At 39.5% G+C, this 12,739-nt stretch overlaps 1 protein-coding gene and 3 non-coding genes across 4 annotated transcripts in view; 3 read left to right on the plus strand and 1 right to left on the minus strand.

Annotated features, from left to right (window-relative positions):
• znf346 (zinc finger protein 346) overlaps window positions 1-5,900 on the minus strand; it is an 8,253-nt gene extending 2,353 nt beyond the window's left edge. The window contains exons 1-3 of the mRNA XM_034890855.1: window positions 5,811-5,900; window positions 2,496-2,599; window positions 355-540 (exon numbers count right to left, since the gene is read on the minus strand). Of these exons, the coding sequence (XP_034746746.1) occupies window positions 355-540; window positions 2,496-2,599; window positions 5,811-5,868 (348 nt within the window). The 5' untranslated portion in view covers window positions 5,869-5,900. The remainder of the gene's footprint in view (window positions 1-354; window positions 541-2,495; window positions 2,600-5,810) is intronic.
• Window positions 5,901-7,231: 1,331 nt separating this feature from the next.
• On the plus strand, window positions 7,232-7,303 carry trnad-guc. Its single transcript has one exon. It is a non-coding gene; the product is annotated as a tRNA-Asp (tRNA).
• Window positions 7,304-9,875: 2,572 nt separating this feature from the next.
• Window positions 9,876-9,947, plus strand: trnad-guc. Its single transcript has one exon. It is a non-coding gene; the product is annotated as a tRNA-Asp (tRNA).
• Window positions 9,948-11,270: 1,323 nt separating this feature from the next.
• On the plus strand, window positions 11,271-11,342 carry trnad-guc. The gene has a single exon. It is a non-coding gene; the product is annotated as a tRNA-Asp (tRNA).
• Window positions 11,343-12,739: the final 1,397 nt, after the last annotated feature.

The following is a 12,739-nucleotide window of genomic DNA, read 5'->3' on the forward strand; positions in this document are numbered from 1 at the left end:
ACACAGTCACATGTATCATTAATGACTACAAAAACAAAAGGATGACTTGTCTGTACATCTGTTGTGCAACGAATTAACTGCAACTCAAAAACTAAAAAGGTCCAATAATGGGTTTCACCTGGGGGAAAAGGCCTTTTCAGAGCTTTCAATCTATAAAATGAAATAATGACAGCAAAGACTTAGATTTGGACTCTGAGACCGAGTTGATCTTGGATTAAAGTAATGCAGACAGAGTTGTATTTAACACCTCAAACAGCCGAGCAACATCCGTCCCTCTCTGCTGCGTATTTAAGCTCAATGTGATCGGAGAGAGTGTGTGTGTGTGTGTGTGTGTGTGTGTGTGTGTGTGTGTGCGTGCAGGGAAAATGTGGTACAAAAAGCAGTGGCAGCATTCAGGGTTGGACTTAAAACTCCCCGGGAGGTCCACCTGCTCGCTGTTTTACTCACACTGTCGGATGACGACCTGAACTTCTTCAGCGCTGGCTCCTTCTCGGTTTGGATGGAGAGATAACGCCGCACTTTGTTGGCATGTTTCTTGCTCTGAAAAGACACAAACAGACATCAACGACCCCGATCCCCTGCATGGAAGTCGTGTGATGACTGGTGACCCAGACAAGATGACTGAGAGTGGACAACACATGATGAACTGTGTCCTGAACAAGAACACTCAGCTTCATTATGGCTGCACCGCTGATCAAATGACAAATGGATTAGTTAAACAACATATATCTATTTAATTAGTCTATCTTGTGATTGGGACATCTTGGGGGCTACTATTTTGTAATAATAATATTACAATTTACTTCTATAACGCTTTTTATGGTACTCAATGACACCTGACAGTAAAAACCAGCAGATATATTACATCCAACACATAAAAAAAGCATATTAAAAGCAATTAAAAACAGTAAAACCAATAGTTATCAAGTGACTATTATAGATTAAAAAAAAGTATCAAAAGAGGGTATAATTTTGTTTTGGCACTGAAACACTGGTATCATCTCAACCTGACTCAGCCCTACTTTTTGGGTTTTTTTGGTGCTTTTTGTCCAAAGATGTCGGTCATCTCTGACTTGTCTGAAGAGGAAAGCAGTTAATGTCTTCTTTGTCTTCCTCTCAGCTGATTAAGAACATCTGTTCTTGTGCTATCTGAGATCTAACAGCCAAAATCACACTTAAGTTATTATCATTTACATATTATTCATTTGTTTCTTTTGTCTTGAGAGTAGAGTTTGGATTTGATCGAATCTCATACATGTTATCTACCTAGGCAGCCCAACATGGATGTGCTCTGATGGTAAAAACAAAGGCATTAACGTGATGTAATGTGCATTAGGGCTGCATGATATGAAGACAATATCTAATTTTGACTATTTTGAGCAATATTGCGATTGCATTATGATTTGTGATAGAGTGAATGATCATTTTTTAATCATTTTAATTGAAAATAATTATACAGCGTAGTCTCACCATATTTTCAGTGGCAAAACTGTATCAATCACAGACGCCATGTATGGATCTTTTATTATATATTATATATTTTATATATATGTGTTGGTCAGTTTGTCCCATTTTGCAGCAGTAAAGCTGAAGTGATATGAAAAAAACAGAGAAATGTTTCTTTTTAGATGAAACAGATGTTGACAAAGTTTCCTTTTGGGGACGTCATTTAAAACTGGGAAAGATTTGAAGTTGAAAAAAAGGTTATGAATAATATAATAATGCAAGACATCGTAGAATACTGCAATGTGTTTAAAATCGCAATAATATCGTATCTTGGCATAATTATCGTGATGACATCGCATCGGGAGGCGTCTGGTGTGAATACACCACTGGTTTCCAAGCTTCTTCAGCTCAAGACCCAAAAGAGAAATTTGTTGTCTCCCTAGGACCCCAATTTACAAAAATACACCATGAATCACCATAACATCTACATTTTTAAACTGCGGACAAAAGACGGAACAAGCCATGATTTTAAATGTATATGAAGTATATTTATTCCATTAAGAAAGTAAAAAAGACAGAAGAGGTCTCTACTCTCCTTCCTGTGTCTCTTTCCCCTCCCATCATCCCTCAAATGAAATTATATTTGAATTTAATGAGATGTGTGTGGCTGGTTGGAGATATCAACCAGCTGATCTAGTCCAGGTTCGGTTTTTGAAAGTGCCCCACTGAGGTCATGCTGAGCATTTAGTCTGACCCAATAAAACGGGTCTGCGACCCCCTTTTGGGTCCCGACCCTAAGTTCGGGAAACATTGGAATATAGTGTGATTTTTGCGAGGATCTATAGCAAACAAATATTTTCTATAGTCTGTAGAATAGGATTTGTAGGCTGAGACGTCGCTCGTAAAATGGACTATAATGGCTTATATGATGGCTTATAAACATGCAGCGTTCCCCGACATCTCTGGGCGTAGTAGCACCGTTAAAATAAGAGAAGTCCCCTGGCGTTGAAACCGCAGCAGCAGCAGCAGCAGACAGAGGGCTCACTGACCTGATAATGAGTTAACTTCTGAGACTCCGAAATGAGGACAGCACTGCAGACTTTACACTGGGAGTCAGAAAACAGGTCGCCGTGCTCCTTTATCAGCTTATTTACTGCAGAGAGAAAACAGCAGACTTCAAATCAGGTTGCATCTTCTGGGAAAATGTAATTATAACACAAGTTAGAAAAATAAAATATAAAAACTGTGGCGAAAAATAACTTCAAAAACAACAACAACTTTGTTCAAGACAAGCCCGGCAGTGTTTGCCTCTAATGGCGCTCAGATCCTCGGTGCTCGATATGCCGTCTTTCTCGCAGTAGTTCCTGCTCGGTGAATGTAAGACGCTCCGCTTGTGAACGTGTTAACAGCACACGCAACTACGCTGACAAACACATGTGCACACATCTGTAAAGCCCAGACACAGACGCGCGTGTTTTGGGCTTGATTCTGAGTTTTTTCTGGACTCAAACAACGCATTTATCGTGTCGCGTCAACTCAAAGACGTGATTAAAACAACTGGCGACGGATTGATTAAACCAAGCATGAAGTCAGGAGATGAAATGTGTTTTTCTGTCATAGTTGGAAAGATTTTGTCCTTAATTTTCTCATTTTAAGGCAGTATTAGGACTTCTTTCTCCTTATCTGAACACTTACACCCTCCCGAGGTCTGCTGGGACATATCACCTGCGCTCACAGGATCTGGTTTTATTGACAGTCCCTGAAGCCACCACTGACTTTGGCAAAAAGGCTTTTAATTTTGCAGAACCATCTGCATGGACTCAGCTTCAGAATGAACTCCAGTTGAAGGAGTTGGTCTCATTTTATTCTTTTAAAGGCTTGTTAAAGGACCTTGCAGAAGGGCAGTCTTTATTTCACTGTTTTTAAATTGATTTAGGACCCTGGTTTCCTATGATGACATTGTTGTTTGATTATGAGTGAAAGTGTGTTTATGTATTTACATGTAAGTGTCTGTGTCTATCTGAAACGTGCTGCTGCCACTTGCCAGGACACTCTTGTAAAAGAGATTTTTAATCTCAAGGAGTTTTTTATCCTGGTTAGATAAAGGTTTGAATGAATGAAAATTCAGACAAACGTTTCCAGAAAGGAGTTAATAGTGAATAGGGGTCGATTCACATTTACAGATTCAAAAGTGATTCATAAAAATCATAAAATACATTCATATTTCTTTTCTTTTTGTAATGCCGTGCATACTATCACATGGGAAAAGTCACTCTATTTACGTACTGTGAATCTGTTTGTTTTTTAAAATTGAGAATCGATTTTGAATCGAATCTTTAAGCCTAAAAATTGATATTGAATCGAGACATTTTCTGAACCGTGCCCCCATTTATTCAACAAGATTGACAAAAAGTCAACAACGAGACAACAAAATACAGTTTAGCATCTAACCAGCAGCAATAAAGTTCAGATTTATGTATATATAGAGATATATATAGAATAAATTATAGAATAAAAACGTAGACTAACCAGTAAGAGTCTGAATGCATCAGATAGATACTGTGTGAACACGGTCGGGTAGATGTACTACTGACACTATAAATAAAATTGAATTGAATAGAAGTGCATAACAACGACAGGACGTAGACACAGAGACGCAATGCTCTTTTAATTTAGAGAGGATAGTGGTAACTAAGTTACATGAGGAACGGCGTTCTCTGCTGACTGAACCAGCAGCAATGCACGTCTGACATATCTCCTTTTGTTTTTGTTTTAATTGTATTTTAAATGTCTCTCTGAAGCACTTTGGTCCACACCTGTCGTTGTGTTTCACGTCTGAAAAACACAAATGATAAAAACATCACGTGACACACGTCTGTATGGTTTGCACACACTCTTTAGATCGATCAATGGGTTTAAATTGACATTTTTCATGATTACAACCACAGACTTTTTACTAAAGGAGCATTTTTATGTTTTATGAGACCTTTTATTTGTAGCAGAGTATTTTTACAGTGCGGTATTTGTACTTTGACTGCAGTAAAGGATCTGAATACTTCAATCCAACACTGTAGAAAACTGTACTTCAGTAGTGAAGTAGGGTTAAAATGGACTACAGTATATTATATATATATATATATATATATATATATATATATATATATATATATATATATATATTATAGTGTGCAAACACAAACAGGGCATCCACATTTACATTACAACCATTTACCAACGGCGTTACAGCCAAACACCGCAGACCCACAAACGCATATAACAACGATATAAGACACATTTGCTTTTTAATATTACATTCAGACACTTAATACAAAGTTTAGCAACAACGCTATCCATTCAAAACTAGTGCATGTCGTGCGTAGGGCTGTGCGATCTGGAGAAAAATCATAATAATCACAATATTCTTCACCAAATACCTCGATATCAATACAGCAATGATACCGTCGTGTTGACTATTGGTGCTTTCACAACATATTTAAACAATGAGATTTTTGATAAATAATCATCAGTAATGTGGATGTAATGACTAGCTAGTTAAAAGGCAAATAATACAACAGTTACAACAGTCTGGTAAGTTCAGAAAGTGACAAAACTTTGCAGTAATTTAGCCTAAAAAAACAGAAAAAGACACCACTTATGGCATGTTACGATACTCAAGATCTAAGACAATATCTAGTCTCATATCACGATATATATCGATATAATATCGATATTATATCGATATGTATCGAACCAGCTCGAGTCTAGTGTTACTGACACTAAGTAACGATACAAGAGCAAGACCAGGATCAAAGAGCTTTTAGGAATTCCATTGCTAGGCAACAGTCTGGCCTCTTGCTAACTCCATGTCATTGGGTGTCATTCACATTAAACCTCGCTGCACATCAACGTGAAATTTGGTGCGTTTCGCTGTGTTTACAACTGTCTCGTGTTCCTGACGCTAGCTAAGCTAGGCACAGACGCAGGACCCGGGGTCAAAGGTTAAGTGCAACACGATGACCTAAAAACACGCATGTCTGCAGACCGAGACCTGAAGACGCCTCCCGGTCTCCACCCGGGTGCACATGTGGAGGCGTTAATCCCGATCAGGCTGGGGTAACATCGGATGCAGACGTGCTCTCATCGACCTTGGTGGTGAAACGGCTACAGCTAGCTTAGGTTAGCATTGTTTAGCAAAAGCTGCTCCGCGCACGCACCCTGCAACGCCGGGCTAACGTTAGCTCGCGGGAAGCTAACGGCAACATTGGTTAAATAGCGCGTGATTAACCGCGACTGCGACTGCGTGCACTGACGCAGTCTCGTTTATAAATAAACGTTGAATTAGTGGCAAAAAATAAGAGTCATACCCTCCGCCGGCCCCGAAGGCAGGTAAGGAAAATCCTCCGTCTGCATCGCGGCGGCCATGATTTTCACTCAAAGCCAGAGACGGGCGAATGCGCATGCGCAGCTGATGGCAGACCAAAGTGGGAGAAGGGGGGGGGCACATAACGCGCTCCCACTCACTCTCATAGACACTCATCATGCATCAATTTCATGGACCAGCCACAGACACCACTACAGATGTTCTATTGTTAGTTGTATTATTTGACGATTGAATTAGTCTGTGCCTGATTTATTTAGGTTTCTCTTGCAGTGTGAGCATGTCTGCTGCCTCTCCATCACGGTCCTGAACTTATGTAAATGTTAGTAAAAGAACAGACAGATGTGTTATCACCAAAATGCACTTAAAGTAACAACAGTACGAGCTCATTGTGCTGAATGGCTCTTTACAAAGTGTTAGAATCAGCTTTGTCTGCCAGGTACGAGGACACACACCTGGCAGGAATTTTGCAAATACATGATTATTATTACCATATGAATACACTAAATAAAGTTTAAAAAAGCACGTCTGATGACACACATGCATACATATTAGCCAGTTACAATGACATTACATGTAGACCCCCTGATGACATTCTTACAGAGCAATTAAGATGAAGAAATGGTCACCAGGTAGTTATATGTGAATTCTACTGCATGTTAGTTAGTTCATGTTTATTGTCCCCATAGGGAAATTAGATTGCAGTAAAAGATCACATCACATGGTATTCAAACATTAACACAGATAAGGCAAGGAGAAGACAATAAAAAATAAATAAATAAAAGAGATACACCAGATATATCTATCATCGGACGGGACCTTCATTATTAAGGAGTTTAATGGCCTGGGGAAAAAAGAGAGCTTGGATCTGTTTTTTTTAAACAAAGGAGCACAGTATCGTCGTCCTGAGAGCAGTTGTTCAAATGGGCATGCATTGCATGCTCAATTGTACTCTACTACGTTACCTAGTTTATTCCGCAAAGATACATCCTTAAGAGGCTCTGTCAATAACAAGACAAACACTGACAATATCGGTTGACGTTTGCCGAAGAAGATTATAATTGCTAATGCCAATCTACACTCTATCTATTTCACGTAAATAAGGATATACTGGTTTATATATACATGGTTTCGTCAATGGTATTAATAGACCCTTGTCCCCTTCATGCACTCACGGTCTGTGTCAGCCACTGTCTCACCTCCTTCAGACAGAACTGTAAAAGGCATAGAAAGTTTGCATACACAAACAAGTAATGCAATAGTGTTCTAGTACACAAAACTGTACTTTAATAGACCAAAAGTACTCAGGAAATGTACTCTGTCAGCCACTGCAAATCAAATAAACGAATTTCTACTTGAGAAGTGCATTGATCGGACCGATGCTGTCACATTGTCCTCCCATGTCCCTCCTCGTTAGTATAGTGGACAGTATCTCCGCCTGTCACGCGGAAGACCGGGGTTCGATTCCCCGACGGGGAGTTACTTTTCTTTTTACGGTAATGTACAAAGATACTACTCACCAACTGTTAAAAATCGTCTTAATTTCCTTTTGTGTTGTTGTACACTTTCTGCTTAAGACTGCAGTTATTGTCTCCCGAGTACAGATCATATAACGCTCAGCCCTGAGTCTTTATTCATGCTTTTGGGAAGACTCCCACAAGGAAATTGAAATTTCCAGCAGCGGTTTTCAGCAACTTACAAAAAAGGTATAAAAATACAGTACAGAGAGAAAAACAGTATAAAAATAACAAAAATAACAATAAACCCTTTAGCTATTGAAAAACTTCTAGCACAAATGATCAGTTCAGAGCAGTTAGAGTGTCCAGGTGTGTATGTGAGTCGATTATTAATCATATAATATCCTCTTTTACCCTGTTTCCCCCCCCCCCCCCCAAGTGAGGAGTCTGATGGCACGAGAATTACCACAGAGAGAATGAAATGGAAGTGTTAAGAGAGTTAAATCCTACTATACGACCGAGCCGAAGCATTCACTATAACACATCAGAACAACTAACTAAACTTCATATATCATTTTTCACGTTGCTGCCTGATGCGTTTTGGGCAGTTTAATGACCGTAGCCCACATAATTGAGATACATAAGACGTAGCCTGTAAAAACTTTTCTTTAACTCTCTATGGGAAAAACCAAAACCAAAAATAGGATTTCAAATTCGCCCATTCACCCAAGAGTGTACGGCTGCAGCCTGGAGCGTCCCATGTCATCCGTCTTGGCTCATGCGGTCTCGTCTCATGCAATTAAAGGAACAATTTTGCCATGCAGACGGATAACATGGGACGCTCCAGGCTGCAGCCATACCCGTCTACATTCACGCGGCCTCGTTGGGCGGCTTGTAGCATCGCTGCAGCACCTCTGGGTGGCGATAACTCCACATGTGTGGAGGAGTTATGTGTGTTTAATGTTTATATCAATGATCTACGGTTTAAACACTTCATGACCACACATGGTGGGCCAAATGCTTCTGTCCGCCCCTAATCTTGATCCCGGCACCATTAAAAAACAATTGTTAGAGGAAAAAAGACGTCCGTGTTTAAAGAACTCCCGAGAGATCAGAGTTTGAACATCCACTGAATCTGCACATCCAGGCCAACAGGTCGGAACAGGTAGGTACCACATAATAAGCTAGCATGTTGGGAAGTGGTTGAAACATGCTTTCAAAGTCGGCAAACTGTCTTGTCACCTAAGTGCTCGTGCTTTTTTGGTCAAAACGGGTCCATTAAACTAAACCCTCGCATCAAAATACATGCACGAGCTGTATTTGGCTTTGCTGAGAGTTAATTAGAGCCATGTCTGACACATGTCAGCTAGCTTTAGTGTCGATAAGGAAGGTTCAGTTCTACAATGCTATGCCCCACAACGTCTTTAATGTAACATGTATACACCCCTACTTTGTCCATGTTTGTCTCTTTGTGTCTTTACTATGTAGCTTATGTTACAGTATTCTTACTATTGGAAATACGTTTTTTAATGGAAAAAAGGTTTCAGAATTCAGAGTTATGCTGCAATCAACAAATGGCTTGTTTCCTTAGTTTCATGTCATAATAATCTGGTAGACCAGATTAAACTAGAAATATGAAATTTGATCATAAAGTTTTGATGTCCCTCCTCGTTAGTGACAGTTTCTCCGCCTGTCACATGACCACTGACTAACTTTATAGCATTTATGTAACGTTAAAATAGAAAACGTCAGACAGGGACAACATAACATTTAATTACACGTTTGGTCATTTAACATCTTTTCATTCATAATCATATAAATAACTTACTCACCTACTAGCGGCCAAGGATATATTACATCCGTAGTGGTTTAGCAGTACCATAGGAAATGAATGGGAATCAGTTTAAGGCGTTTTAGCTAAAGAATCCCCGAGTGCCAGACCGGGGAGTCTCGGGTTCGATTCCCGGCCAGTGCAACACGATTTTGTTGTGTTGCTGAAGTGTGAGAACAGGGATGAAGAAAATCCCGAAATGTCGTATTTGTAAAGCATCTATTAACATTACGAAGTAAGTTTTTATCAGTGTGCATAATGATCAATTATCTATTTTAAAGATCACCAAAACTAAACAGTGGCAACACATTATAATAACTGTCATTGATTTATGTTATTTAGTTGACTTTAGTTCATAGTTAGTTTACTGTTAACTAACAATGAATTGATTATTTATGTTGACAAACTATTAGTTATGTTCATCATTGGTTTGGTGCAATATAAAATAGTTTATAAGTTCATATAGCTGGATAGTACCTGTTTGGTAAACCATCTATAAACAGTGTTTTTTATTAAGTGTCACCAAATCAAAATGTGGTTTGCTTAAATGAGAAACAGCGCCTCCTAAATCCTACTTGTGGCCTCAAATAAATGACACTCAGTAATGAGAACTACCGTAGAGAATGAAATTAGGGAGTTCAGCTCAAGGTCTCGAAAACGGGTTTGATTTCCGCTCAGAGGGGAATTATTCACCAATTGTGTGACACAGTTTAAATATAATAGCAGTTATATTATTTCTGATACATGTGCAAGCTTATGTCCTTCCTCGTTAGTATAGTGGACAGTATCTCCGCCTGTCACGCGGAAGACCGGGGTTCGATTCCCCGACGGGGAGTTCCTTTTCCATTTTCATGTTGGTATTTCATTCTTTTATCGTTTCTTTATCCTTTTTTTTGTCATTATAAATTATTACTTAAGTAAAAATAAAAAAGGGCCCAAAAAAAAGGAAATGAACAGAAGTACAGAAAACCTAATATATTTAAAGAAAACAAAAGAACAACAATTTTGATAATGTATTAAACAGGAAGAAATAAGATTAAGCGTTTAAGTAGTTATGGTTTTTGGAAAGCTCTTGTATGGGATGCCAACCGCCATAAAAACCCCAAAAGAAGAAGTCATGTGGTCAATATCATGTGACAGGATGTGACAGGATGTGACAGGATGTGACAGGATGTGACAGGATGTGACAGGATGTGACAGGATGCGACAGGATGCGACAGGATGCGACAGGATGCGACAGGAGCACATGGTTGTGGAGCAATGTAAGTAACTTACTGTTAACTATTTGTAAAACTCACGTTTTTACTTGCTCCTACGCATGACCCGAAATAACCGGTCAAAACCATGAAATATGGAAGATTTTGTAATAAATTGGAAACTTGTGGTGAACATTAAATCTTTGATTTGTCCTTTTGCTAGCTAGCTACCTAGCTAGATTGCTTGCTAGCTAGCTAGCTAGCTAGCTAGGCAGCTAGGGTGCCAACTATCTAGCTAACTAGATAGCTAGCAAAAGCTAGCTAGATAGCTGTCAGCCCGTTAGCGGTGTTTGACAACAACATCATTCAGTTGTATCAAAAGTCAAGTTAAGTAGAACGTTATTCGTCCCCAAAAGAGCAATTGGTTTCACAGCAGCGACCAAACAAGAATAGAAAAGAATAGAAATACAACAATAAATACCAAATGTAAGAACTAGAAACAAAACAAATGTAAATTCCTTAATTCCAAATAAGACAACACAAGGGAAAACAACACAAGGTTTATAAAACTTAATTCTAATAAAAAAAAATAACAATAAAAGCCATGTTTATCATGCATGGTTGTTGTAAAGCTGATATGACCTCCTGCTATTTAACTTAACCCTTGGATGGTATTCGGGTCAAATCAACCTGTTTCAAATTCTTACAAGAAGAAAAATGGTACAAGTTACATTTTTTCTACCTGAAAATCAACGGCCTTTCGTAATTTCCTGTAATAAACATGTATTCCTGACTTAATTCAGAACCTTATTCTGGATATGTCCACTCATGTTTTTTCCATAGTAGATTTTTGAACATTTATATATTATCTCAATTGTTTTAAATTGAGAATGTATATGAAATTGAGCACGCGTGCTGCATGCTGGGTAGATTTCCTGCTATAGTTTATGCGTGCATAGCCTTCCTCGTTAGTATAGTGGACAGTATCTCCGCCTGTCACGCGGAAGACCGGGGTTCGATTCCCCGACGGGGAGTTCTTTTTTTTAATTTTATTTTTAGTATTTCAGTCATTTCTAGTACATTTTTCTAAAAATAATAATGATACATTTTATTTAAAGCGCCTTTCATGACAGCCAAGGTCACTTCACAGGGTTAGGGTTAAGGACATTAAAGTTACAGTCATCTCTTAAAGGTGCTGAGGTTCAGACTATGACATGCAGCAGGCTGCTTAGAGGATCTCAGTGACCGGGGGCCCGGGTGCAAAACTTCCAGTTATCCCGATAGGAGCAGCGCGAGACCACCTTCCCTCCTGGGTGAGCGGGGTTAACAGATGTAAACAAACCCATGCATGGGGGACTGCTTGGTTCAGGTGGAAAAAATCGTCGCTCGACACAGAAAGCCCGGTCCCCGGTCCCCGGTCCCCGGTCCACGGTCCCCGGTGATGTCACAGACGAGAGAAGACCTTATGTTGACCAATCCAGCTTCCAGTCGGTTTGACTGACCGTGCACATCCAGATCGTACACATACATTTATTCATGATGGGTGGACTTGTGTCCGAATTGCTCCTGACTCGCTTTGACGTCGTGCACACGCAGGCAACGATAGTCTCACGAGAGCAAGGCGGCCGCAGGTCTGAGACGCAGGCGGCGCAGTTGCTTTTCACCGACTGCAGGACCCAGGCGGACCCAGAGCATGCTGGGAAACGCCGGCCTCTCTGCTTATATAACAGCTGATTGGTTCACAATCGACACAACACGATGACGTTTTGTACAAACTTTATTGTTTTTTTTTAATCACGGGGATTTTAACTGCTATTTGCATGTTCTGAATTGAGTCAGGAATGCATGTTTATTACAGGAATTACGGTAAAGCCGTTGATTTTCAGGGAGAAAAAATGTAATTCTTTCACAATTTTTCTTCTTGTAAAAATTTGAAATGGGTCAATTTTACAAAAAATACCATCCGAGGTTTAAGTTAAGCAGAAGGAGTTAATATCAGCTTTACAACAACAATGCATGATTAACATTTTACTGCTTTTACTGTTTTTTAATTAGAATTTAAGTTTAATAACCCTCGTGTTGTCTTCCCGTCAACATTGAAAATCAACACAAACATCAGACAACAAAGCACTTTTTATGATTTTTATGATAAACATTGTTAGTGGAACAGGACACTTGGACAGTTTGCATTTTAATGAAAGAAAGAAACACATACGTGGTCCCAGCAAGGGGGTCAGATCAAGTCCCTCTGTTTGGACCCTGGACCGCATGGTATGAACCATTTATTCATAAAGCTACGAAGACCAAAGCACTGTAAGATGTTGTGTTCAACGTGTGAGGGCTGTGGACCACATAGGGAGGAGGTCAGGGTGGGTGTTTGGATCCCAAAAGGGGGGGGAGGACTCCATAGAGAAACCTGTAGGGGGGGGGG

This window comes from Etheostoma cragini, chromosome 13 (genome assembly GCF_013103735.1).
Source record: "Etheostoma cragini isolate CJK2018 chromosome 13, CSU_Ecrag_1.0, whole genome shotgun sequence".
Taxonomy (NCBI): domain Eukaryota; kingdom Metazoa; phylum Chordata; class Actinopteri; order Perciformes; family Percidae; genus Etheostoma; species Etheostoma cragini.